At 36.3% G+C, this 27,208-nt stretch overlaps 1 protein-coding gene across 4 annotated transcripts in view; it reads left to right on the forward strand.

Moving 5' to 3' along the window:
• Atp11c (ATPase phospholipid transporting 11C (ATP11C blood group)) overlaps positions 1-27,208 on the forward strand; it is a 171,960-nt gene that overhangs the window by 59,475 nt on the left and 85,277 nt on the right. For all 4 annotated transcript variants that reach the window (XM_074063290.1, XM_074063288.1, XM_074063287.1 and 1 more), the window contains one exon: positions 21,911-22,030. In XM_074063290.1, the coding sequence (XP_073919391.1) occupies positions 21,911-22,030 (120 nt within the window). The remainder of the gene's footprint in view (positions 1-21,910; positions 22,031-27,208) is intronic.

Raw genomic sequence — 27,208 nt, forward strand, 5'->3', positions numbered from 1 at the left:
TTTGTACATCCTTTATTCCTGTTACATCAAGTATGTGCACAAATATATAATATCTGTTAAATTTTGACATGTTCTTAAAAATGTAATTTATTTTTAGGTTCCAAAAAGCAGCAGAGTTAATGCTATGTTGCATAAGTCTCTTGACGGTTTTAGTGAAATCTTTTTGTGTGGGGCTTTGTATAGGTTGGTAGTATTTCTCTCTGCTTTGCTTGTGTAGAAATCAATGCTGTGAAAAATGTCCATTTCCAGTTTATGATTATTAAATGAGGTGGTCTAGAAAACAGAACAGCACATGCCTGGCTGAGTTGAATTGCATTTGCCTTGGTCCCAGACCTCTATTCCATGGTGCATACTAGCTCTAGGTGATGGGCCCTTCTGAATACCTATTGCAGTTTGTCTTTGCACTTTTATGGCAGGTTATATTCATGAAAAATTGCTTATATGTCAAAATAATATAAATATACTATGATTTTATTCACAGAAACAATATTACATTGAGGATTATGTTTCTGGCCTAACTTAGCCTGACTTTATTTAAATAGAGATAAACATAACTACCATTTTAATCAACTATTTAATAATCTGAAAATGGTGAATCTGAACACTTCTCAGGATAAAATTGTGTGGAAATATATAAAAATTGATTAATAAGGCATCACAGTAACCAGTCTCATTAAATTATGTTTAATAAGCTAATGTGTCATAGTAGACTATACAAAATTCTTATTGTCATGATCACTGCTTTGTTTTGTAGAAACTAATCAGAAGGTTTAAAAAAGCACTTTCTGCAAAGTCAAGGAATTCACAAAGGATTCCTTTGGGTTAAGGTTGACAGGTATGTTTGAGACTTTAGGAAACACTTGAAAGTGTAGTTTTTTTGAGAAACTGAGTTGAAAATCTTCAGGCTTTGTTTTGCTCCTTGTAAATTCCCTGTAGAAGACAAAGATTTTAGAGAACAAGTTATTGGTGTTTACATTCAATATATCATTAGAGAAGGCTTAGTGAGAAAGTGATGGTTGATGAGATCTAAAGAATGATGGAGAGGTGACAGAGTATTAGTCCATGCTGAGAGAAGCAGTAGAATAGAAGCCTTGGGGCAGGAAGAGACCAGGGGCCCATTTGGAATGTAAAGAATGCCAATGGACTGTAACAGAGAAATAGAAAAGGAGAGTCAGGTTTAGGGCAAGATAAGATTGGCCTCGTAGGAAGAAGAGACTAGGCTATGTGCAAGACCTTGCAGGATTTAAGATAAATGGGAAACCATTATTAAAGCAGGGACTGGAGGAGTGATAATGATCAGCATTGATATATGTGGTTGTTGTGTGATTATTATGTTGGCTAGGTCAGCATTCAGAGTACTGTGTAGCCAATATGTTGACACTTGGCTGATTCCTGTGAGCATTAGATTAGTATCTGGTATCTCTCTGATACGCTAAGCTCATTGAAGGCAGGGACCATATAAAATCAATCACTCTATTTCCAATGCCTTGCACATAGTAGGGACTCAATTAATATTGGCTAATGGATGCATCAGTGACATTAGCATATTTATCTTGTAACCTGCTATTAGTCAAGACAAGAGGTTGAGTTTTTATTGAGGTGAAATTCATATAACATAAAAAGTAACCATTGTAAGGTGAATACTTTGAGATTATGATATATATATATATATTTGGTTTTTTTTTTTGGTACTGGGGTTTAAGCTACTCCACCAACCTTTTTTTAAAATTTTTATTTTATTCATATGTGCATACAATGTTTGGGTCATTTCTCCCCCCTTCCCCCCACCCCCTCCCTTACTTTCTCCTTACCCCCCCTTTACCCTCGCTACCTGGCAGAAACTATTTTACCCTTATCTCTAATTTTGTTGAAGAGAGAGTATAAGCAACAATAGGAAGGACCAAGGGTTTTTGCTAGTTGAGATAAGGATAGCTATACAGGGAGTTGACTCGCATTGATTTCCTGTACATGTGTGTTACCTTCTAAGTTAATTCTTCTTGAACTAACCTTTTCTCTAGTTCCTGGGGACCCCTTCTCCTATTGACCGTAGTTGCTTTAAAGTATCTGCTTTAGTATCTCTGAGTTCAGGGTAACACATGCTATCTGGTTTTTTAGGAGTCTTACCTATCCTCATACCTCCCTTGTGTGCTCTCGCTTTTTTTTTTTCCTTTTTCTTTTATTATTCATATGTGCATACAAGGCTTGGTTCATTCCTCTGCCCTGCCCCCACCCCCTCCCTTACCACCCACTCCGCCACCTCCCTCTCCCCCCCGCCTCAATACCCAGCAGAAACTATTTTGCCCTTATTTCTAATTTTGTTGTAGAGAGAATATAAGCAATAACAGGAAGGGACAAGGGTTTTTGCTGGTTGAGATAAGGATAGCTATACAGGGCATTGACTCACATTGATTTCCTGTGCGTGGGTGTTACCATCTAGGTTAATTTTTTTGATCTAACCTTTTCTCTAGTACCTGTTCCCCTTTTCCTATTGGCCTCAGTTGCTTTTAAGGTATCTGCTTTAGTTTCTCTGCGTTAAGGGCAACAAATGCTAGCTAGTTTTTTAGGTGTCTTACCTATCCTCACCCCTTCCTTATGTGCTCTCGCTTTTACCATGTGCTCAAAGTCCAATCCCATTGTTGTGTTTGCCCTTGATCTAATGTCCCCCTTCCTTGTGTGCTCTCGCTTTTATCATGTGCTCAAAGTCCAATCCCATTGTTGTGTTTGCCCTTGATCTAATGTCCACATATGAGGGAGAACATACGATTTTTGGTCTTTTGGGCCAGGCTAACCTCACTCAGAATGATGTTCTCCAATTCCATCCATTTACCAGCGAATGATAACATTTCGTTCTTCTTCATGGCTGCATAAAATTCCGTTGTATATAAATACAAAATTTTCTTAATTCATTCGTCAGTGCTGGGGCATCTTGGCTGTTTCCATAACTTGGCTATTGTGAATAGTGCCGCAACAAACATGGGTGTGCAGGTGCCTCTGGAGTAACCTGTGTCACAGTCTTTTGGGTATATCCCTAAGAATAGTATTGCTGGATCATATGGTGGATCAATGTTTAGCTTTTTAAGTAGCCTCCAAATTTTTTTCCAGAGTGGTTGTACTAGTTTACATTCCCACCAGCAGTGTAAGAGGGTTCCTTTTTCCCCACATCCTTGCCAACACCTGTTGTTAGTGGTGTTGCTAATGATGGCTATTCTAACAAGGGTGAGGTAGAATCTTAGTGTGGTTTTAATTTGCATTTCCTTTATTGCTAGAGATTGTGAGCATTTTTTCATGTGTTTTTTGGCCATTTGAATTTCTTCTTTTGAGAAAGTTCTGTTTAGTTCACTTGCCCATTTCTTTATTGGTTCATTAGTTTTGGGAGAATTTAATTTTTTAAGTTCCCTATATATTCTGGTTATCAGTCCTTTGTCTGATGTGTAGCTGGCAAATATTTTCTCCCAATCTGTGGGTGGTCTCTTCAGTTTAGAGACCATTTCTTTTGTTGAGCAGAAGCTTTTTAGTTTTATGAAGTCCCATTTATCTATGCTCTCTCTTAGTTGCTGTGCTGCTGGGGTTCCATTGAGAAAGTTCTTTTCTATACCTATTAATTCCAGAGTATTTCCTACTCTTTCCTGTACCAACTTTAGAGTTTGTGGTCTGATATTAAGATCCTTGATCCATTTTGAGTTATTATTGGTATAGGGTGATATACATGGATCTAGTTTCAGTTTTTTGCAGACTGCTAACCTGTTTTCCCAGCAGTTTTTGTTGAAGAGGCTGTCTTTTCTGCATCGTATATTTTTAGCGCCTTTGTCAAAACAAGTTGGTTATAGTTGTGTGGCTTCATATCTGGGTCCTCTATTCTGTTCCACTGGTCTTCATGTCTGTTTTTGTGCCAGTACCATGCAGTTTTTATTGTTATTGCTTTGTAATATAGTTTGAAGTCAGGTATCGTGATACCTCCAGCATTGTTCTTTTTTCTATTTTTATTATTCGTATGTGCATACAATGTTTGGGTCATTTCTCCTCCCTCTCCCTTCCCTCCAACCCTCTCCCTCTCCCCCCTACTCCCTCGATACCCGGCAGAAACTATTTTGCTCTTATCTCTAATTTTGTTGAAGAGAGCGTATAAGCAATAATAGGAAGAAACAAGGGTTTTTCTAGTTGAGATAAGGATAGCTATACAGGAAGTTGACTCACATTAATTTCCTGTGCATGTGTGTTAATTCTAGGTTAATTCTTCTTGATCTAATCTTTTCTCTAGTTCCTGGTCCCCTTCTTGTATTGGCCTCAGTTGCTTTTAAGGTATCTGCTTTAGTTTCTCTGCGTTGAGGACAACAAATGCTAACTAATTTTTTAGGTGTCTTACCTATGCTTATATCTCCCTTGTGTGCTCTCGCCTTTGCATGTGACCAAAGTCCAATCCCCTTGTTGTGTTTGCCCTTGATCTAATGTCCGCATATGAGGGAGAACATACGAATTTTGGACTTTTGGGCCAGGCTAACCTCACTCAGAATGATGTTCTCCAATTCCATCCATTTACCAGTGAATGATAACATTTTGTTCTTCTTCATGGCTGCATAAAATTCCATTGTGCATAGATACCACATTTTCTTGATCCATTCGTCAGTAGTGGGGCATCTTTTCCAGCGTTTTTCTTTTGACTGAGTCTTGCCTTGGCTATTCGTGGCCTCTTGTGTTTGCATATAAATTTAACGGTAGATTTTTCAATCTCTTTAATGAATGTCATTGGAATTTTGATGGGAATTGCATTAAACATGTAGATTACTTTTGGAAGTATAGACATTTTTACTATGTTGATTCTACCAATCCATGAGCATGAGAGATCTCTCCACTTTCTATACTCTTCCTCATTCTCTTTTTTCAGAAAAGAATGACCTTGTAAAGGTCATTCACATCTTTTGTTAGGTTTACACCTAGGTATTTGATTTTTTTTGAGGCTATTGTAAATCGACTTGTTTTCATATATTTTTCAGTTTGTTCATTATTAGTATATAGAAATGCTAATGGTTTTTCTATGTTGATTTTATATCCTGCTACCTTGCTGTAGCTATTGATGGTGTCTAGGAGCTTCTGAGTAGAGTTTTTTGAGTCTTTAAGGTATAGGATCATGTCGTCTGCAAATAGGGATATTTTGACAGTTTCTTTACCTATTTGTATTCCTTTTATTCCTTCTTCTTGTCTAATTGCTCTGGCTAGGAATTCCAGTAGTATGTTGAATAGGAGTAGAGATAGTGGGCATCCTTGTCTAGCTCCTGATTTTAGAGGGAATGGTTTCAGTTTTTCTCCGTTAAGTATAATGCTGGTTGTAGGTTTGTCATATATAGCTTTTATAATGTTGAGGTACTTTCCTTCTATTCCTAGTTTTCTTAGAGCTTTTATCATGAAATGGTGTTGGATCTTTTATCAAAGGCTTTTTCTGCATCTATTGAGATGATCAAGTGGTTTTTGTCTTTGCCTCTGTTAATGTGGTTTATTACGTTTATTGATTTTCATATGTTGAATCACCCCTGCATTCCTGGGATGAAGCCTACTTGGTGGCGTTGAATAATCTTTTTGATATGTTGTTGAATTCAGTTTGCCATTATTTTGTTAAGGATTTTTGCATCGATACTCATTAAGGAAATTGGCCTATAGTTCTCCTTTTTGGAGGTGTCTTTGCCTGGTTTTGGGATAAGTGTAATATTGGCTTCATAAAATGTGTTAGGCAGTTTTCCTTCCCTTTCTATTTCGTGGAACAGTTTAAGGAGGGTTGGTATCAGTTCTTCTTTAAAGGTCTGATACAATTCAGCAGAGAATCCATCAGGTCCTGGACTTTTCTTTTTGGGGAGACTCTTGATTGCTGCTTCAATTTCATTCTGTGTTACAGATCTATTAAGGTGATTAATTTCCTCTTGGTTCAGTTTTGGATCATCATATATATCTAGAAATCTGTCCATTTCTTTAAGATTTTCAAATTTATTTGAATCTAGGTTCTCAAAGTAGTCTCTGATGATTTCCTGGAGTTTCATGGTGTTTGTTGTTATCTCTCCTTTTGCATTCCTGATTCTACTAATTTGGGTTTTTTCTCTCCTCATTTTAGTCAGGTTTGCCAGGGGTCTTTCAATCTTGTTTATTTTTTCAGAGAACCAATGTTTCGTTTCATTAATTCTTTGTATGATTTTTTTGGTTTCTATTTCATTGATTTCAGCTCTTATTTTTATTATATCTCTCCTTCTATTTGTTTTGAGATTTGCTTGTTCTTGTTTTTCTAGGAGTTTGAGATGTATCAATAGGTCATTGATTTGGGATCTTTCAGTCTTTTTAATATATGCACTCATGGCTATAAACTTTCCTCTCAGGTCTGCTTTGCTGTGTCCCGTAGGTTCCGGTAGGTTGTGTTTTCATTTTCATTGACTTCCAGGAACTTTTTAATTTCCTCTTTTATTTCATCAATGACTCATTGTTCATTAAGCAATGAGTTATTCAGTTTCTAGCTGTTTGCATGTTTTTTGTCTTACCTTTTGTTGTTGATTTCTAGTTTTATTGCATTGTGATCAGATAGTATGGACGGTATAATTTCTGTTTTCTTATATTTGCTGAGGCTTGCTTTGTGCCCTAGGATATGCTCTATTTCTACCAACCCTTTTTTTATGTTGTTGATTTTTTTTTTTTTTTAGATAGGTTCTCACAAACTATTTGCCTGGACTGGCTTCGAACCATGATCCTCCTGATCTCTGCCTTCTGAGTAGCTAAAATTATAGGTGTGACCCCCGGTGCCTGGCTTAGTTTTTGCTTTTTGTCCATGGTTCCTGGTTCCTTTTCTCTCTAAGGCAGGTCATAAAAACTAATCTTTCCCCACCTTTCTGTCTTGGAGCTTCTGTAAAGATATTCTGTGACCTACCTTGTTTGCTAAGAGATCATAAGATCTCAGTTTCAGAAAAGAACCTGCTCCATACCCTGGAGAAAGGAATGCTGTATAGAGAGGCCAAGAAGAATCTGAACTGACTAGCCTTGCTGGGTTTCTCTGCTCAGTCTCTTAGCATTAGATTGTACCCTCTTTATCCAACCGACAACTTTTCTACATCAGTGTCCCTTTTTAAGTCATGTTTATGCAATGACATCTCCATAAAAAGTGGAAAGGACAGGGTTTGGAGAGCTTCTGTACAGCTGAATACGTGGAGGTTTCTTGGCGAGTGATCTGCCTGAAGAGGACATGGAATCTTTTCATCCCTTCTCTTATACCTCGTCCTCTATATCTCTTTATCTGTTTCCTTTGGAATATCCTTTGTAAGAAACCAGTAAACATGTTTCCTGGGTTTTATGAACTGCTCAAACAAATTAAGTCAAACCCAAGGAGGAGGTTGTGGAAACCCCAATTTATAACCAGTCAGTCAGGAATCTAAGGGACAGGAGCAGTCATGGGGACTGAGTCCTCAACCTGTGGCATCTGATGCTATGTCCAGGGAGATAGTGTGAATTGAATTGAATTGAATTAGGAGACACCCACTTAGTGTCTGCTGAAGAATTGATTACATGCTCAGTGTGTGGTTCCCTACACATGTAGTGTCAGAAACTATCTGTGTTGTGAGAGTACAGTAGGAGAACCTGAATCCTAGGGGTTTTTTTTTTTCTTATTCAGGTGTATTCATATATTGTACTCATTAGCGCTTTCTTGTTCCTGTTCTAGTTCATCACCTCAAAGGAAAGTTTTCATACTCATTAAGCAGTTTTCTTCTCTTCCCAGCTCTTGGCAACCACTAATCTGCTTTCTGTTTTTATGGATTTGCCCATTCTGAATATTTAATATAATGAAGCCATATAATTTGTGGCCTTTTGTGTCTGGCTTTTTCACTTATGTATTTGAAGTTCAGCCACTTTGTAGCATACATTGATGCTTCATTTCCCCCCCCCCCTTTTTTTTTTTTGGCAGTACCGGAGTTTGAACTCAGTACTCTCTTGCTTGTACTCAGCCTCTTGCTTGCTAGACAGATGCTCTACCACTTGCAACATGCCCCTAGTTTTTGCTTTAGTTATTTTGGGGATAGGGTCTTGCAGTTTTGTGTGTTTTTGCACAGGGCAGCCTAGACCAAGATCCTCCTGCATATATTTCCCATGTATCTGGGATGACACGCATTTACTGCCTTGCCAAACTATGGGTTGAGATGGGATCTCAGTAACTTTTTGCCTGGGCTAGCCTCAAGCCAGAATCTTCCTAGTCTTCATCCCATGAGTAGCCAAGATTATAGGAGTGAGTACAGCTTCGTTTCCTTTTTATGGCTGAATAATATCCTGTTGTTTGGTTATAGCACATTTTGGTTATGTGTTCATCAACCTGTGGGATCTGATGCTATCTCCAAGTAGATAGTCTGAATCGAATCAGTTGATGAACATTTGGGTTGTTTTCCACCTTTTGACAATTGTATACAGTGTTGCTATGAAGATACATTCCCAAGTTTTTCATTTCAGTACTTGTTTTTATTGCTTTTGTGTCTGTATTTTGGAGTTGAATTGTTGGGTCATTTTGTAATTAACTTTTTGGTAAACTGCCAAACTTTTCATAGCACATGAACCATTTTGCATTCCCATCACCAATATACTAGGGTTCCAATTTCTTTACTTCCTCATTAATGGCTGCTATTTTCTATATTTTTTATTCTTGCCATCTAAAATGAATGAGCAGGGCATGGTGGTACACATCTGTAATCTCAGCACTTGCAAGCCTGAGACAGGAAGATTGCTAGTTTGAGGCCAGCTTGTGTTGTATAGCAAGATCCTGTCTCATAAAACTAAATAAATAATAAAACTCCTTATTTGCAGTATTTCATCCTTTGATACCTCAGTATGAAAATTGTAGTAAAGCTCAAAGTTATACGAGACTGGATTGGATTCTAAATCCATAAAATGTATGGCTAGCAGCACTCTGCTTTCTATAAAAGGACTGCAGTTATTAGATGACCCCACCTTTTCCTCTTATCCACTTTTTAGGACTGAAGATGAAGTCTAAAAAATCTAACCTCACATCCAAAGAAATCTGTTCCATGTGTGCGAGTGTGTGTATTGCTTAAAGCATTTAAAAACTTTTCTAACTGGAAGTGTCTTTTGAAAGCTTCACTCAGAATGGTGAGGAAGCCCCCATGCAGTCTTGAAGCAGAACATTCTCATAATAGGCAATTTTCTTTTGGCTCAACACATTCATATTCCTACCCTTCTCCTTTCTACTTCTGTATTCCCCACTTTTTTCTGTTTAGCTGTGTCTGGCGTAAGGGAGGAGTTGTTATCTGTTTGCCTTTGGCTTAAACTGTAGTAATGACTGGGAACCAAGCTGGAACTTCAGCTAGACACCCTAGATCACTTAAGTACATGGACTGACTGACTGGTCATTTTCAGACTGCCTGCCCATCCAAAGCCATCTGTCTGCTAGTCTATCAGTAATGGGTTGTTCCACATGATGCTAAAAAATGCAAGTGCACTTTAATTTCTAGCTTTTGAGAACTGCCTGAATTGCTTGGGTTCTTCCTTTTTTTTTAACCCTTAATTCATGCTGAAATTACTTTCTGTTAGTGAGTGTTTAGAAATTTCACATAATGTTTGAGTTTACAAAGTAAAGGAGGGACATACAGATGGGCGCCAGTGGCTCAACGCCTGTAATCCTAGCTACTTGGGAGGCTGAGACTGGGAGAATCACAGTTCAAGACCAGCCTGGACAAATAGTTTACGATACCCTCATCTCCAAAATAACCAGAGCAAAATAGACTAGATGTGTGGCTTACGAGGTAGAGTGCCTGATTTGTAAGCACGAAGCTCTGAGTTCAAATCCCAGTCCCATCACAAAAAAAGAATGGACATAGATACATGCCTTTTATAATTATGGAAAGTGTAGTGAAATGCATTGTAATCAGGAGAATTGAGTCCTTGTGAGCATTAATTGTTGAGGACTTGTTATAACTAATCTGCTTGCATTCCACTAAGTAACAATCACTTAACGAAGAAACCTACAACTACTGTGCTATTTTGTGACTTAACTGAAAGCATTTTTTCCTGTTCAAAGCTTGTCAGGTATTTTTAATTTTGGCTTTAAATTCTTATAATTGTTGTAGTCACCCCCATGTGGATTTAGAAATAACCTGCTGCTGTTTTAATCATATATTTGAATAGAGCCTCAAACTATATTTGTCCTATTTGTTTAAAACATTTGTTTTGTGGAAAATTATTTGGCTGGGGGTGGTTTGGCCTTTAAAAGTCTGAGTGGTTTTTTTTTTTTTTTTTGTGAAGTCATACATTTTGACTGTGTCCACTCTAGTAAAAATTCTTTCCAGTAGTTTTATCTGTGTAGATGTGGTTTTTCTTAATATTTTATAGCAGAAATCCTGTATGTAAGTAAAATTTGTAATTCTAAATGGTTTTAGGCACCAGTCCTAACCTGTTTTACCTGCTTGCAAAGATGTGGATTTCATTCTGTTTTTTCAAAGGACTAAACCAATTTCCCTAGAGTAACAGGCATGAATGAATGCATTTGAAAGTGCATTCATTCTTTCACACCTAAAGGTTAACATTAAATAAATTGCAACTCTTTAAATAAGCATCCTTAAAGCCTGAAGGAACCAATGTACCTGCCAGTGTACCAAAATTATCATCCTAAAGGAACTTAATCTCCTGACTTTGTACCTAAATATTTAAAAAAAGACATTAGCACATGAGCCCTTCTCTGATCTTTGTGATTTTTCATATTTCATTTATTTCTCCCTTCTTTTTTTCTTTGATGCTTACAAATAAATTTCATCCTGAATATGTCATCTTACGTGTATTTATTTGTAAACTATATAGCTAATCTCTTCCCCACGCTTGGTTTTGTTTTGTTTTATTTTAAGGGTCTTGGCTAAAATATAGGTGGCAAATGATGCAACTTCTGAAACTGTATTTCAAATTTCATTGCTAGATCTAGCCACAATTCCTCTGTATCCTCTTAGAACATGTAGTCATGCTTTTCTGAGTTACATATAAAGAAACCAATGCCATGGCTTCCTGAAGACACACACAATTGGTAGTAGAAGGTTATTAAGGTCAAGATCTTTTGGTTTCTTGTCTCTCTTAATGTAAGTTTTAGAAGCAAGACATCCACTTGGGATCATGGCAAAATACTTAAACGTACTCTCTAGTTTTGTTATATAGGGATAGAAATTGTCACTTTATACCTTTGAGAGTGCTTTGCCAATTTTGCTAGTTATGAATATTATGTTTCCCTGTCAGTAGACCCTAGCTTAGATGTAGCCTAGGTATACAGACATGTTTGATGAGGTAAGAAATATATTAGAGTAGCATTGCTCCAATCATGTTGTACTACTTATGATGCCATGGGATCTTCCATGGGAAGAAAAAAATTCTTATGGTCATAAGATTTTGGGAAATACTAACTTACACAAAGGTGGTTTATTCTAGACTTTTTAAAGCTTTTACTATATGAGTATGCATTGTGATCAGCCAGGAGGAGGTGTTAAGGAACAAGTTTCTTGCCTTCTATAAGGAACTTCATTGTTAACTTATTCCGTGTAATACAGTTTAGGAAACATTGCTGCAATGTGACTTTCCTAATGTGCAGTCCTCAAAAGCATATTAAAATTTGACAATCCAAATGATTTTAACTTATATGCAAGATATTATTTACTAATTATTTAATGTGTTCTTCTCCCCAGTATACTAAAAGTTATGTTATACTTCAAGTATTTTGCTAATTTTTACAATCTCTTCTAAGCATATTTTAGGAATAATTTTAGTCAAATGATTATTAGATTCTTGACAACACCAAATCTGTATTGCATAGCAGCTTCAAATCCAAAACTTTGGGACAGGGAAGGAAGATTTAGAGACAATATCAGCAATTCTGGAACAGTCCCTAAGTGATTATAGGTACTCTGCCACAAAGGAAGAAATTTCTGATTTTACTGTCAGGGAGACTAATGGCATATACTATGGACAACAGCCTCCAGAGGCTCTGTAAATGGCCTTCAATTGTCATTTAGCATGGCATTTACCCACCAGCTCATGTCCTGTTTGTACATAACAAAGAATAGGGATCTTCAACACTAAGCACTCTCTGCCAGTGGACCATATCTCACTTTGCCCCTTTGGACAGGGGTGGCATCAAAATTGGCTTTGTGTCTCTTTGTAGAGCCAGAAACTTTCTTGATTTTGTCTTTTGAGACAGAGTCTCACTATGAAACCCTGGCTGTCCTCTAAACTCAGGATTCTCCTGCCTCAGCCTTCTGAGTGCTGAAATTACAGGTGTGTACCACTACACTTGGCTTACTTTCCTGCTTAAAAAAAACATTTACACCTAGATTGTGTGGTGGACATTGCCTAAGTTAGTTCTGTATTGGCCCAGTTGCTGGAGTTTTAATATGCCCACAGTCAGTTAACATATGCAAACTTCATCCTTTGTTCATGTGAATAGTTCAGAATCATTTAAGGTGATCTGTGAATATTTGTGTTAATCCTACCTTAAGAAGACTTTTAGGTTATGTGATCTTATTTTAAAGATAAGGAAGTTGAAACTCAAGTAACTAGTTTCTTCAGATCTCTTGTTGAAGAAAATACAGGTACAAATAATATTTGCCAAGGTCATTTCTTCCTTGCATCTCCTGTCCCCTCCAAACCTTGTCCTTAAATACTTCCCTGTAGAGAAGATGTGTTTTTCAAGAACAGACCTTTAATAATAAATTGAGCAGAGACGTTGGCTATATTATGATTGAATGGAAGACTAGGAATGCTTCACTGAAGAACTGGCTGCCTTTTTATGAGTTGGAACCCAGATCTCCCTTCCCTACAATGAAAACCTCCTTTCTTCTCCCCTCTTCCCTTCCCTTCCCAGTGAGAACTGAATCCAGGGTCTTATTAGACAAGTAAGCAAGCACTAGAGAAAGTGCTGCACCACTGAGTTACAACCCCACCCAGAAACTTGCTTTTTACCTACCTATTGTTGTTGGGGATGTTAAAAAATCAATTATAGCCTAGAAGTGTTATTCAGATTAATTACATTTACAATTTGATCATTTTTCTCCTAACTAGTTTGTTTTCTGTATGATATTTTTTTACCTGGAAAATGCATTCATTGTTTTTACTGGACATGCTCCAGCATATATTTGAACTGGTAGTATTCCTGGATAGGTAGTCACTAAACACTGTTCAGAAGAGTTCTGGGTACTTCTGTCTTGCATGAGAAGAATTCAGGCAGGACATAAAAGTGCAGTAAAGTTTATTGACAGTGAGGGGAAGGCACCACAGAGAAAGCAGTGGTGGGCCTCCAGCCAGGCCAAGTGCAATAGACAGGAGGGTCTTTGTTTCAAAGGGCCTTTAAAAAGTGAAAGGGCAAATGGGGGTGTGGGGGCCCCCGAGGTGGGGGGACAGAAGTCTGGGTGGTAGTTGCAGAATGGGCTAGGGTAATTGACAGATTTGATTGACAATGTCTTGTCATACAACATGGGGCAATCTGCATATGCACTTATGCTAACTCTCAGGTATTTTAATTACACGTGTGAGGTGCCATCAATATTCATGTTTTAAGCAAAGGGCTCAATTACCAATTGCCTAAGAGGTAATTGAGGGCAGAATTTTCCTCAAGGCTTTCTGTCTTATAACTTGCCAACTGCAAAGGATAGCATTGGGCTGAGATAAGGAGTTTAGCTTGAAATGCCTTGGGAAAACATGCCTCCTAGTACCAGCCAGAGTCTCAAAATCTCTATTGCTTGTCTGCCTCAGAAGACCTTTCTAGGAAATTTCTTATCTCTTTTATAATTATGATACTATCTCTGAAATAGGAAATAAAACACTGTTCAGGCCACCGGATACCTCTTTTTCAATTTCTTTGTTTTTTTCTCGAGTCAGAGCTTCTTATCTCATTTTATACTGTAATAATTTTTCTCTGGAGATCTACCAAGTAATTTATGGATGAGAATTTATCTCTTCTAGATAACGATACTGGTAAAGGTATACCCCTCCCCATACCCAGAGGCTCTTTTGTTTGCCATTATTAGATATTGCTGTTTGCTGCTGACATATAAAGCTTTTTTTAAACTTAATATGTGATCTTTAAATATGGTAAGGAGAATCTTACAGCCTTAAAGGATCCTTCCAAAGAATCCATCTGCTTAGGCCTTATATATATTTTTGTGCATATTTTTGAAGTCTCAATGTTTAGTATTAGTTACTCTTGGGGAGGAGAAACTCAATGTATCATAACAAATACCTAGATATATCTTTTCTTTTTAAACTATTTAACTATCTACAACCAAAAGTTCAATTGAACTTTCCTCAGAAGTTCAATGTTTAGTCCTACTTCTTAAATCATAGTTTGTTTATTGTAGATGAAATTGGAGTTTTGGATGCAGGGCCCAAACTCCTGATATTCCATATGCCAGGTCTGGCCACTGGCCCCTAAAATCCAAACAAAGAGGCATGGTGAAGGCAGAGAAAGGAGGTTTATTACACAGCTCAGGACATGCTGTGAGAAGAGGCAGAATAAGCACTCAGACCATTTTCAGCCATCTTTAGATACAGACATGAGTTATATACAGACAAAAGAACTGGGGGTAGGGGACAAAAGGTATGCATAGTTAAACAGTTCAGTTTCAGGTATGGTCTTGTTGGTCATTATCTCAGTCCTTTTTCTGGGAGAGGTTCTGTGGAGTTGTTATCTGGAGCCAGGCAAGTAGCTAGTCCATCCAAAGGAAAAACTACTTTTGGGTACAGTTTCTGTCCCTTGTCATGAAGATACTATCTTTCCTGCAATTCAAGGTGATAGCAAAGTGACCTCAAAGAGAATGTCTTAGAGCAAAGACAGATGCAAAATGAGGACAGATACCATGCTTTTCTCTTGCTATTAGTTAACTTGTGAACTCAAGAAGGAGTCAGTGCTTTTCAGCAAAAGCAGTTTGAGCACCTCTTACATAGTTAGTGCTTAGGGGAAAAAAAGTAAAAAAAACTTAACCAAGATGAGGAGAGGATACTATGCTGTTCAAGATAATGATATTTTATAATAATGATACTTTAAAATACAAAAGTTACCAAGGCAAATTCAGATCTTAGGAGAAGAGTAACAAAAAGATGTGCAATGGTACAATAATAGAGGCCAGGCCACCAGAGTGCTGCTTAGACTGTTTCAGCAGCTTAGAATAAGTCGTCTAATGCTTCCTTTTCCACCTCCTGTGGATGTACACAAACTCCTCAAACCACAGTTGGCTCTCTTCCCAAGTTCTGGGAAACTTTGTAAGGCTCACAGGGATTGATACAAGTTGCTTGATAGTATACAGCCTTCTCTCTGCCATTTAGCAGCCTGTTAGCAGATTTCCACATGTCAGTATGCAGATGGTCTTATCTTTCCCTCCAGCCTCTGAGGTTTGTAATCTACATTTTATTCTGCTTTTCTTTTCAGCCATGCTTGCTTTGAGGTCCTGCAGCCTTCTTTGTTTTGCTTTTTAGTTGCATGTATATTTTTATCCATTTCCTGAGGGCAATCATAAATGCTTAGCTGAATTGTCTTTCAGTTAGCTGTTCTGTTGCTCCTATCTTAAGTATCTCCTTATTTAGAGTTTTATGGTGTGTTATGTGCTTGGAAGGGAAAGTCTGTAGATACGGATAGTAAGTATAAAAAGTAATTTGAGACCTTGTAGGCTTGTGTGCATTGTCAGGCTCTAGATTTGGAAAGATAGTGTTAATAAGGAAAGTTGAGATTTTGAGTACCAGTAAGAACTTTGAGAGTGTTAGGTTAATATCTATAATTGGAAGAACCTCTGAATCACTTAAAACAACCCTTTTAGAATCACAAATCGCTTACAGCATTTTTGACCCATTGACTCTATAAGCTAGCATTTTTCAAGTCATAGTTTTATAATTCTGAGGTCATTAGGCTAAGGACATGGATGGGTTGAGGAGTCAGATTGGGGACACTTAGAATTGATTGTCCCTGTTGAAATTAAACTGGTCAGTTAATTGCATTGATGTAATGAATGTCGAACTATGAGCTTCTAAACAAGGTGTTACTCTTGTCTAAGTTGTCATGGTCAATGTTGTTTCCTAAGTATTATGCTTGCCAAATTTGGTGTTTGCTGATTTAGGTGTTTGTGTGGAGTTTAATATCTATTTCCTATAGAGTTTTTATTCAATTAAATGTACAGCCAGTAGGTACTGTCTAATTAGACAATCTTTGTTTCTAGGAAAGAATTTTGTGTATTGAGTTGTCTTTTAGTCAAATGTTTAAGAATTTCAGTAAATATGAGTATAAGCTTTAAAGGTAAAAGAACACAAAATGTCCTTTCTCAGTCTTGCTTTTTACGTCCTCTGACAAAGGAATGGGGGAGAGAGACAGACAGTTTAATCATTTAGGATGTTGCAGTAAAAGCAAAATCTGAAAAGTGTGATTTTAAGGCTCATTTTTGAGTTATGACTAAATTGCACATCAGATTTATTCATCTTGGGTTTCTTTAAAGAAGTGGTCTTAGAAACCTCAGCAAATTGACCACTGAATACATTGTAGTGATTTTAACCAAGAAGCTTAATACACTGGAAATGTTCCCTGGCACTGCAGCGCTCTCCTCCCCATCCCCCGACCCCAACTCCTAGGATGGTAATCTGACCTCGGGGGAATTTAAATTGGCACCTGAAATTTTGATGAAATGTTCCGTATTTCTTTAAATTTTGAGTTCATTTGGTTTTTTTGAGACTGTGCAGTTAAAAAATACTAGCGTTTCAGAGAAGAAAAGAGCTTTGAGCTAGGGAGTGAGCAATTTTAAATCATTGCCAAGTTTTCAGGTCTTAAGAAGGATTTTTTGTTCACTTTTATTTGCTATAGGAACTCAGAACAGTTGATGACCAATAAAAATGATACTGCAATTGAGAAGGATAATATTAGTTAAGATTATTTTCTGATAAACCAAGTAGCTTTGCCATTATATCAGGCCCTGTAATTTTCATTAAGGATCTAAATAATTGATGGGAGATTAACCACATGCAAAATGAAGTGTCAAAGGAGAATTTAATTTTGTGAGCAGTTTAAAATGGTTGGAGGGAATATTTGAAAAGTATTTGTATTTTTATCCATTGAAAAGCAAATTATTTAAATTATCTTACTTAAAAATGCAGGTTGACTGGTATACTAAAAACTTGTGGGATGTTAGTTAACAATAATGAGAGTCTGTGGCAGTAATTCTCAGCCCTGGTTGCAAGTTAGACTTGTCACCTGATGAGCTTCCAGAAAAATTAAATATTAAGTAAAAGACCTGGGTGAAAACATGAGTTTAAAGCTGATGTGTGATCAGGATTAAGAGTCACGGACCTATGGTTAAGTGATACATTTAAGGCTGCCAGCACCTGGAAAAGATGGAGGTAGGTAGGCTTTTCTTCATATCCTGTGCCAGCTTTTATAGTGAAGGTCATGTATTGAGGTCACTACTTGTTCTCAGTTCTTAATGTAGTAGAGGCTCTGGAGGCAATCAAGAAACAAATTATGTTTCTAACAGCTTTCAGATTTTTTTATGACTAGCAAAGGCATGGAATTTTAAGATGGTAATAGTTGAGACTGTTGATGTGGCTCAAGTGGTAGAGTGCCTGCCTAGCAAGCCTGAATCCCTGAGTTCTCACCTCAGTACTGCCAAAAAACAAATGGTAATAGTTTTGGAGTACCATTTTACTGAGTTTTATTGAGAGCTATTTTTTGGTGTAAATTACTTGCTTTTTAAAAACAATATTCAGTTAATGTTATGGAAGTATAAATTAAATCACAAGAGGGTGATTTTTATCTTAATTTCTTTCTCTGTTATTCATGTTTTAAGCATCCTTTTTAATATTTTTGATAATTTTTATGTAGTATGTGATGCGTCATTAAAATACAGTTGGTGCTAGCATATTTCAAGTTTTTAAAAAAATGCTGTTCCTAAGGACATTTGGATGGGAATCAGTCCAGCACAGAATAGACTCTTAATGAATTAAAATGCATTATGAGGTGGAAGGAGTCATACACTCCCACTCCACGACTATGCTGTCTGACATCCAAATGGGATTTTTTTTTTTTAAGATTCCTACTTAAAGTTTCTCTGCCTTGGCAAAAGCACATACATTATTCAAAATCACAGGAACTAACACTACTGTTTTAATACTCTATATTGGCAGCAAGTAGAAAATCACAGTCAATTTACATATGAGCTCAGAACTGCCATTTCTATGTGGCCCAAACAACATTATACAGTTGCAGGAAATTCCACCAGATACTGAAGGTTCATCACATTTTAAGCTGAAACAGACATGGAAAGTCATCTGGTTTATCCACAACATTCCCAGTCCTCCTGTAGCTCCAAACTCAAACCTGCCTAGCCTAAGCCCTATTTTGGAAAAATACTAAGAAGTGTACGTTCTACAGCTTCTTTCAAGCCTCTACATTTAACAAGGATCATTGCCAGGATATGTGTGTGCATACAGGCATGGGGACACACACACACCAGCACAATATTTTCAATCCATTTTCTGCAGTTTATGGTGATAGAGGTCACTTAAGCCTTATGCAAAAGAGATCAGAGAGATAATAATGTATAGGGAACCCTCAGTAAACTAAATACATTCAAATGTAGGGAGTTCATGTCTGAAAATTACAATTATGCTCTTTCCTCCTGTATTCTTTGACACAAAAGAACTTGAAGGCACTTGGAATTGGGAAAGTACTAGCTCACTTTTATTTTAAACTAATCAGTAGCCATTGTAATTGAGGGGAGAAATTATATTGGCAGTGCAAGAAGCATCCTGCTGCTTCACTGACCCTCTAGCTCCTTTCCTTCTTCTCCTGACCTCTTGTAGAATGACCTGAGAACTTGCATAAAAGGTAGTTCTTCCTTACTATATAGCCACTTCTTGTTTGTGTGTAAAACTAAATGGCCATATGAATATTAAAGATTACAAATTGACATTTTCTGTAATTGAAATTAGTGCATGTAAGGGTTGTGTCTGTTGTGGAGACTACAAAGAAGCTTTAAAATGCAACAGAAGGTGGGAGTAGTGGTAAAGCCAAATACAGTATAAATCTTGCATTCACATTCAGTTTAAGTTTTGCAAAATGGATATTATGGGAAGTTTATTGCTTTTATCAGTAAGATGTGTCAGAACCTGTATGTTACAGTTACAAACAGAGGAGTCAGTCCCTGAATCAAAGCTATAATTCTGGTAAAGATATTGCTTACTGATTTCCAGGAACTGTTTGAAAATTTACCTGCATATCACTTTTAGCACACAAATGATTTTGGACAGCCAGTTGTTCTAATGCCCTGTTTTTGGGCAGGCAGGTAAATAGCTAATCTACCCGCATAGATACTTAACTTTTCTAAATCTCAAGGGATCTTATGAATTGCCATGGTCCCATACTTTCCACAAATTACTCTTTTTATAGTGCCTGAATTCTCTTCTACTTCAATTTGTCCAAGTTACTTTTTGAGTGATTCTTTACAAATTTTGAAGGGAATGCCCACTAAGTAACTATTTCATAAGCTTAAGTGAAAACCAGAAAACAAAGAGGTTGTGTCTATATTTTGGGTGAATTTTATTTTTTAAAGTAAATAATGTTCCATGTAATATTAATATGGGACACACATTCAGACTAGAATACATCTAACATAGTAGATACATTGAAAATTTTGAAAGCTGTGAGTAGTCTTGTTTAAAATTATTTTGAGGATGAGGATTTGTATCTTTGACTTTTAAATAGATCATTAAAAAAGAAGGAAAATCTTTGTGGCTGTGTATTTTAAACATTTTAGGCTGATGAATTATCTCTTAAAAAAAAGAATAGGACTATGTAAATGTATATTGGTTTCTGTTATGCTTCCTATGACTTAAGTGTTTTATAGTCTGAAACATAATAGTATAGTACATCTAAGGTGACCATCTCAAATTTATGTAGGAAAATGTATTATACTGCTTTAAGAAAACAAAGAGTGAAGCCTCAGTGAAATTAAAGAGTAAGATAAAATAGAGCCTTACCTTGGAAGTTCTAGATTCAGTGAATCTACTTTTAAAAAAATGTAAAAGGAGCATTAGAAATATGTTGTATAAAAGGGACTTTAGTAGCCATTATTTTATGCTGTTTATATGCACTCAGTTGTTTAGAATCAATATGTGAGAACATGCCATATATGTCTTTCACTGCATGACATATTTCTCCAGCATAATACTCTGAAATTCAATCAAAGTTTTCAAAGATGACGTTTTTCTTTTTAAAGAAACGTCCTATTCTATTGTGTGTACACACTGTAAAGTCTGGGGAATGGGGAGAGATGGTCCAAGAGCACAAAATCTCAGACAGAAGGAACTTTTATTGGTCCAATTGCATCATAGTGATTGTATTTAATAAAAGAGTATTAAACATCTCAAAATTGCTAAGAGGAGTAAATTGCAAAAGTTCTCACCACATAAAAGGGTTAAATATTGAAGTGATGGATGTATGAATTAGGTTGATTTAATTTTTCAACATTATAGACATAGGTCATAATCGTCCATTTTTACTACAAATTTATACAATTATAAATTGTAAATTTGCATTTGCAAAAGAAATTTGAACTATATGACCTTCTAAAAATGTATGTTTGGGCATGAACTTGTGTGTGTGTGCATTGTGGGTACGTGCTCATGCCCCTATAGCATGTGGCATTAGAATCTCTTAGAGTTTGTTTTATCTCTCTTATTTTTCTGAATACTATCCTGTTTGGAGGAAAAGGACAAATAAAACATTGCTAGCAAAATAACAATTTTAAAAAAGGGACTTTAGTACAATAGGATCTGAGAGATTGCAAAGGAAATCCTTTCCTGTAAAGCCAAAGAATCACAGATTCTTTGTAGAAATAGTTGATCATTCTATTAATAGAAGTAGCCATTTTATTTCTAACCTCTATATTCATGTAATTATTTTGTATTTAGAAGTAATTTGCCTTGTGCTTTTTGGTAAGGTGGTTGACAATAGTTGTGTAATAAATAATTAATGAAATATTCCTAGTCCAACGTTTTGTAAGTTAATGTTACTGTGAAGGTGATGGTTGAGGTGCATTTGGATTGTGAGAGAAAGAAAAATGACTGGCATTAAAAAACAGTAATTGTTTCTCTATGATACCCTCCAGAGTTTCCCTGAAATTGATGATAGACTAACTGAAAAGAGACACAAATTTATTAACATGTATTTTAGGAGAATCACAGAACTATGATTACCCACATAACCCAGTGAGGCCCAGATATTTATATACCTTTCTTCATAGGGGAAGGGGAGATGGATAATTTGACAATTTGGAGAGCAATAAATGATTTCAGGTGAATAAGTGGTGCGTTGCTTAGACACTGATTAATAAATGATTCTCTGGACATTGAACCAATCTCCTTGGAAGATGGACAAAGCTTGTAGCAAATTCTGTACAGATATAGCTCATGGTTATGCACTTTAATCTTCCTTTCTGCAGATATGAATTTAGTTAATGAAAATATAGGGAAAGGAACAGAGGTAATTGCTTTCTTTTGGGGACTATATAACTGAGTATCAGTGTAAAACCACTTGTAGTATCTAATGCTCTTCAAGAGCCTTTAATTTAAAATAGTCAGCATATTGGGAGCCATGTTTTAAGGTGAGTTTTTCTGTACTCATTCAGATGCTTTCTTTTATCATTTTAGAATTGCATTGTTGGCCTCAGAACAGTTGGTTCAAGCAACACTTTTTACTAATCTCCTCTAAGTCAGCTACTACTACTTTAGTGAATTTTCAATTTCCTAACAAGGTTTTCTCTTCTCGCTCCTACTCTCCCCATAGTATAGACAAACATTCTTAGGTAAGAATTCTAAGCATGGTAGAAGGATGAAAAAATGTGATAAAAAGCTGACTTTTTTCCCTCTTTCTCTTGGTCAGTGTGCTGGAGAAGAGAAACGAGTTGGTACACGCACAGTGTTTGTTGGCAATCATCCAGTTTCAGAAACAGAAGCTTACATTGCGCAAAGATTTTGTGATAATAGAATAGTCTCATCTAAGGTAAGTTTTTTTGTTAACTTAATAGATGTTCACAGAGTGAGTCACACATTCTTAGGCTTCTGAGGAAGCTGGCGCATTTATATATGTATACATGGTTATGCATTTACACAGATCATATACTAACTATGGTAATTATTCCCTGAAAGGCAGTTTACTTTTTAAAAAGCCTGTCATTTTGTCTTGTTATAGCTGAAAGTTCGTTCATTTGCCTTCCATTATGATTCACAGCGCTGTTGATTATGCATAATATTTTAAGCTTTAAAGTGTGATGTAAGTAATAATTTTTGGACTGAGGGTGGTGTTTCTCAGTGGTAGAGCATTTGCCAACATTCCCCAAGTCCTGGGTTCATCCCTACCAGGCAGCATAGTAATTATCACTTGCCTAAAGCTTCCTGAATTGCCCTTGACTGCCTGGGCTAGGATGTAAATGATTTACACTCTTTTGGAGGGTGTTGTCCTGGTAAGACTGTCATTTATAGCTCTTCTCTCCCCCACATTGCTTTTGACTTACATTCCTATGATTTGTTAAGAGTTCATTCACTATAGCTGTGTCACTATTTGAATTGTCTTTTAAGTTCAGCATGGTATAATGAATGCTAAGAGCAGTGGCTTGGAAGTATGAGCACCTACCTTTAAATCCTAACCCTGCCATTCACTAGCTGTGTCACCTTGACCAAATTGATTAATTTGAAATGGCTAATACTCTATATATTAAAATACTTCTTATAACTTATAGTCATCATTCTACAAGTATTAATTTGCTAATGATTACTGACCAGACTAGGTGTTAGATGACTAGCTTATTGCCATCTCTTGTAGTGTGGAACTGATCTTGATAATGTGTCTCACTTCCACTTAGAGCCTGACAAGGTAGAACTAAAATGTTGGTGATATTTAGTTCACTGAACATTTGTAATTACGTAAAACCTGAAACACAAAATTATGCTCTTCCCTTAAAAAAAAAATTGGGGCCAGGCACCAGTGGCTCACGCCTGTAATTCTTGCTAGTCAGGAGGTAGAGATCTGGAGGATTGCAGTTTGAAGCCAGCCTGGGTAGGCAGTTTAAGAGACCCTATCTCGAAAAAAGCCTGCACAAAACAAAACAAAACGAAACAAAACAAAACAAAAAACGGGCTGGTGGAGTGGCTCCAGGTGTAGGCCCTGAGTTCAAACTCCAGTACCATGAAAAAAAAATGGCACTTACCTAGCATTTATGAAGCCCTAGTATATGTGTATACATATATTACACATATATATACATATATACACATAACATTTTGGTTTGTAAATATGCATTTGATTTTTCCTTTGGGTAGTGATGCAGTAGAGATTCTATTTTGTTGGAGATTAACATGTAAAATATAGACAGGACAAGTGAAAACTGAGTAGCCTAATGAGCAGATCTATAGGCCTATAGAACACTGTGATATATTTGGGCAAAATGTCTTTTTCTTTTTAATCTTATACCCTATGGCAAAAATTTTATCCTCAACCAGGTGTTTGCAGACTCATGACTAAGATAGTAAATAGTCTTTCCACTGTAAATTTTGACTTACTCCATGGTATCCAGCCTAACAATCAGTAGTAAGCCTTTGACTCTTAGAATTATAGACTCATAGAGCTAAAAGATCCTGAGAGATCATCTAATTCAACTTGTTGACTTATAGAGATTCTAAACTCAATAAAATTAATGTTACCAGCATCCTCAACAAGCAGTTAGTGATAAAACCAGGAATAGAACTACTTAAAAGGTCTGGAGGCTCTAAAAATAGAGTTTTTTTTCACATTATACTCTTTGGGTTCCTTCCTCATTTTTTCCTCTCCTCTTGCATCAAAGTGAAATACAAAATACTTTGTAGGGAATTTCTGTTTTACACAATGTTCTGTATGGAAGATGGTAAGGTGACAAACAGTAAACTGACTTTTCATGAAGCTAATGCTAATCATTTTGTTGTGATATACTTTGTTTCATGTTTTAAAAGAATGCACAACTTACTTTAATTCTCAATCTTTATTTAATAGAATATTTTCCATATTTTATCTAGCTTTGCTTTTACCATTTGCCAAACAATACGAGTATTTAAAAATAATAGGAACCTATGGAACAACTAAAATTTTGTTTCCAAACATTCTTGAAAACAGGATAAGGAAGTGAACATTTCTACACTGATAGAATAAGATACCTCTTATTTCTCTGGATATTATGTATTTGTAATTTTTCTAATTAACTGATTTTGAACTTGTGTGCTTTGTCATCAAAGCTGTTGAGCAGAAAAAGAGGAATTGGCAATATAGTAACTTCAGAAAAAGAACAAAGCCTTGATACCATAATCTTAGTATATCATGATGATAGTATACAGTGTAATGTTGAAGAGCTTCAACCTGGAGACAGGAGCCTGGATTGGAAGTTAATTTTTATTTCAATTTTCTTATCTGTAAAATAGGGATATTTATACTTCCTACCTAGTGGAATTGTGGGGAAGATGAAATGAAATAATCCACATAAAGCATTTAGCACTGTGCTTGGCATGTGTTGTTAACTCATTAAGTGGTAGCTGCTATTACGTATGTTTCTGTGAGGATCGTGATTATAATTGTTGTTATTATTGTAGTACTGAACAGTACTGTTGATTTACTCAGGGTCATGTGTTTTGAATGTGTGGAGTGGTCTTTCTTAAAAGGAGGCCTTCTGGTCTACTCTGGAAAGAACAACAATTTAATAATTGGACTTTTCCTTCCTCACCTTATCTTTTGATTCTTTATATTTGCACAATAATCTTTTAATTGAAGAAATAATATAATTTGTAGAATATGCTAGCTACCTTCCAACTTTGCAGCAAGTATTGATTTCCTTTCTGTATCCAATACTTAAAAATAACTCTACCTTAAGTTGAGTTCCTTTTTTTGTTTGTTTACAAATACCATTGTTAATGTCAGTGTAACTCTGGAAAAGAATGTTGTTAATGGAGGGAACACTGAAGACAAACAGTTTGACCTACTTTAAATTTTATTTACTTGTAAAATTAGTGTTCTCTTTTTATCCTGGGAACACAAATACTGGTGTTTTTTTTTTTTTAATAGAAAAATTTGTCCTCTGCAGCTTTACAACTTTAAAGTACTCTGCAGGGACTTCTAATGGTCATCAGAATTTTGTATCTGGTACAAAACTTGGACATTCCCTTCCTTAGGAAAAGGAGCTTGGACTGAACTCTCCTAGAATTTTTAGGATCTTTAGTTCCCATCATGTTTATTTCTTCTACAGTTTTTTCCTTTAACAATTCTGAGCCTCAAGGCCCTTCCATGGTATAAGAATTAGCGAGCTACACCTAACTCATTTTGAAGGTATGCCCACTCTTACGTTTATGTCTTAGATCAAAGTTTCATGATTAAAACTACACTAGAACTTCTCATTTTAAAAATCAGAAACCACAAGGCCCTGAGTTCAAACCCCAGTACCACCAAGAAAAAAAGCAAAATTCAGAATTATCAGTAGAATTTATTAGACTTCTCTTTGTCCCAGACTCATCTAACTCCTTGAAAGTACCCTTTGAAATTTACTAAATCCCAACCCAGTTTAGTCTGATAATTCCTTTTGCTCTTAGATCCAAATTTATGGTGGAAAGATTTGTTTGACATTGGTAATGAAAATGAAGGTATACTGCTATAGAATGATCAAAATTGGATGTGATACATACATTAAGGAGAATTGATAATAAGATGGATTCAGTAATTTAGCAAAGTGACAGTTAGTAAGCTAGAGTTGTGTATTCACAACTAGTCTTAAAATTATTCCACTGCATTGATATTCTTCTAATAGAATATTAATAGAAAAGTAAGTGTTCATTCTAGTAGTTCAGTTGACTGCTAACCTTTTATTTTAAATAGATACTACTTCATTTTTACCTGTTTCCCTTTTTCTTATGCTATGCAGAAACATTAGAACAAGTTATTTTGAACTTTAGCCTCCCCATCCGCATTTTTTGGTGGAACTTGGGTTTGAACTCGGGGCTTTGCACTTGCTAGGCAAGTGCTTTACCACTATAACCATGCCTCCAGCCCCCATCAGCATTTTTAATGCTAAATTGGAAGTTTTAGGGACTGAAGATAGAAACAAGCCCCCCTCCCCCAATGGTGCTGGGGATCAAACCCAGTGCCACATGCAAGCACTCTAGCTACTACTGAGCTACATGCTAGGCCCAAAACAAGTTAAGTTCTAAAAACTCTTTTGCTTAGATGAAATAATGAACTGTTATCACAGATACTTGCTTCGACTTCCCTTATTTAAATTAGGAAATTTATTTAGTGAAGTTATAAGATTTTGGTTTTAAATTAAGTGCATGTTTGATGTTGCGACCCATAGCTTTTTCACATAATTTCACTTTTAGAGGCCATACTTGTATAGCAATTATTTAATTCACTACAAAACAGGTGATAAATATATATTTGCAAAGCTTGTATTTTTTTTGTGTAGAAATAGTTTTAAATGTGTTCTAAATATTGGAGCTGCTTTTTAAGTTCATGGTTGTATGTTCAGGTGGTATGAAGGTTCCATTTGCTCACTTCTCTGAGTAAGAATTTATGACAGAAGACCTCAGTTCTCATAATTATGTCTAAAATAACTACTATATACATTGTTCTTTGGTGATTAGGATTGTGTTTGGTTTGTAGCAACTGAACAAGCCTGGAAGTCCACTTTTTAGATAAACAAGTTAATTTGAGTAACTTGGTCTATATGACTCTAATTCAATTCCACTTTTAAGTAGAAAACTCTTTAAAAAGGTATCTCTTGGTCTGGATATTAGAAATAAGACCCCCAAAGACCACTGGAGTCACAGTTGAAGGCACAGAAATGGAGAATTGTCTCAGCAAGGCAAAATTTACTTCTGCAGAAGGGTGCTCCGGCACATGGGCACAGCATGCACAAAGGGGCAGGGCAGTCTATCCCTCCTTATATTTCTGATGTGACTGATCCTGCCTCTTGACCTGGGTTGGTCCAGATCAAAAGTTCACAGTCTTCTCAGTTGGCTGGAATTTTATACTAACTTGGAGGAGGGGTTAAGATACACAGCGTGGTGGGCAATTTTCGCAGGCAAAGGGGCTTTAGCAAAGATTCCAGAAGAAGAACCCAGAACTACAGACAATGCAGGTAATTAAAATGGTGACATACACTTTGATGGA

Source organism: Castor canadensis, chromosome X, assembly GCF_047511655.1.
Source record: "Castor canadensis chromosome X, mCasCan1.hap1v2, whole genome shotgun sequence".
In the NCBI taxonomy this organism is placed as follows: domain Eukaryota; kingdom Metazoa; phylum Chordata; class Mammalia; order Rodentia; family Castoridae; genus Castor; species Castor canadensis.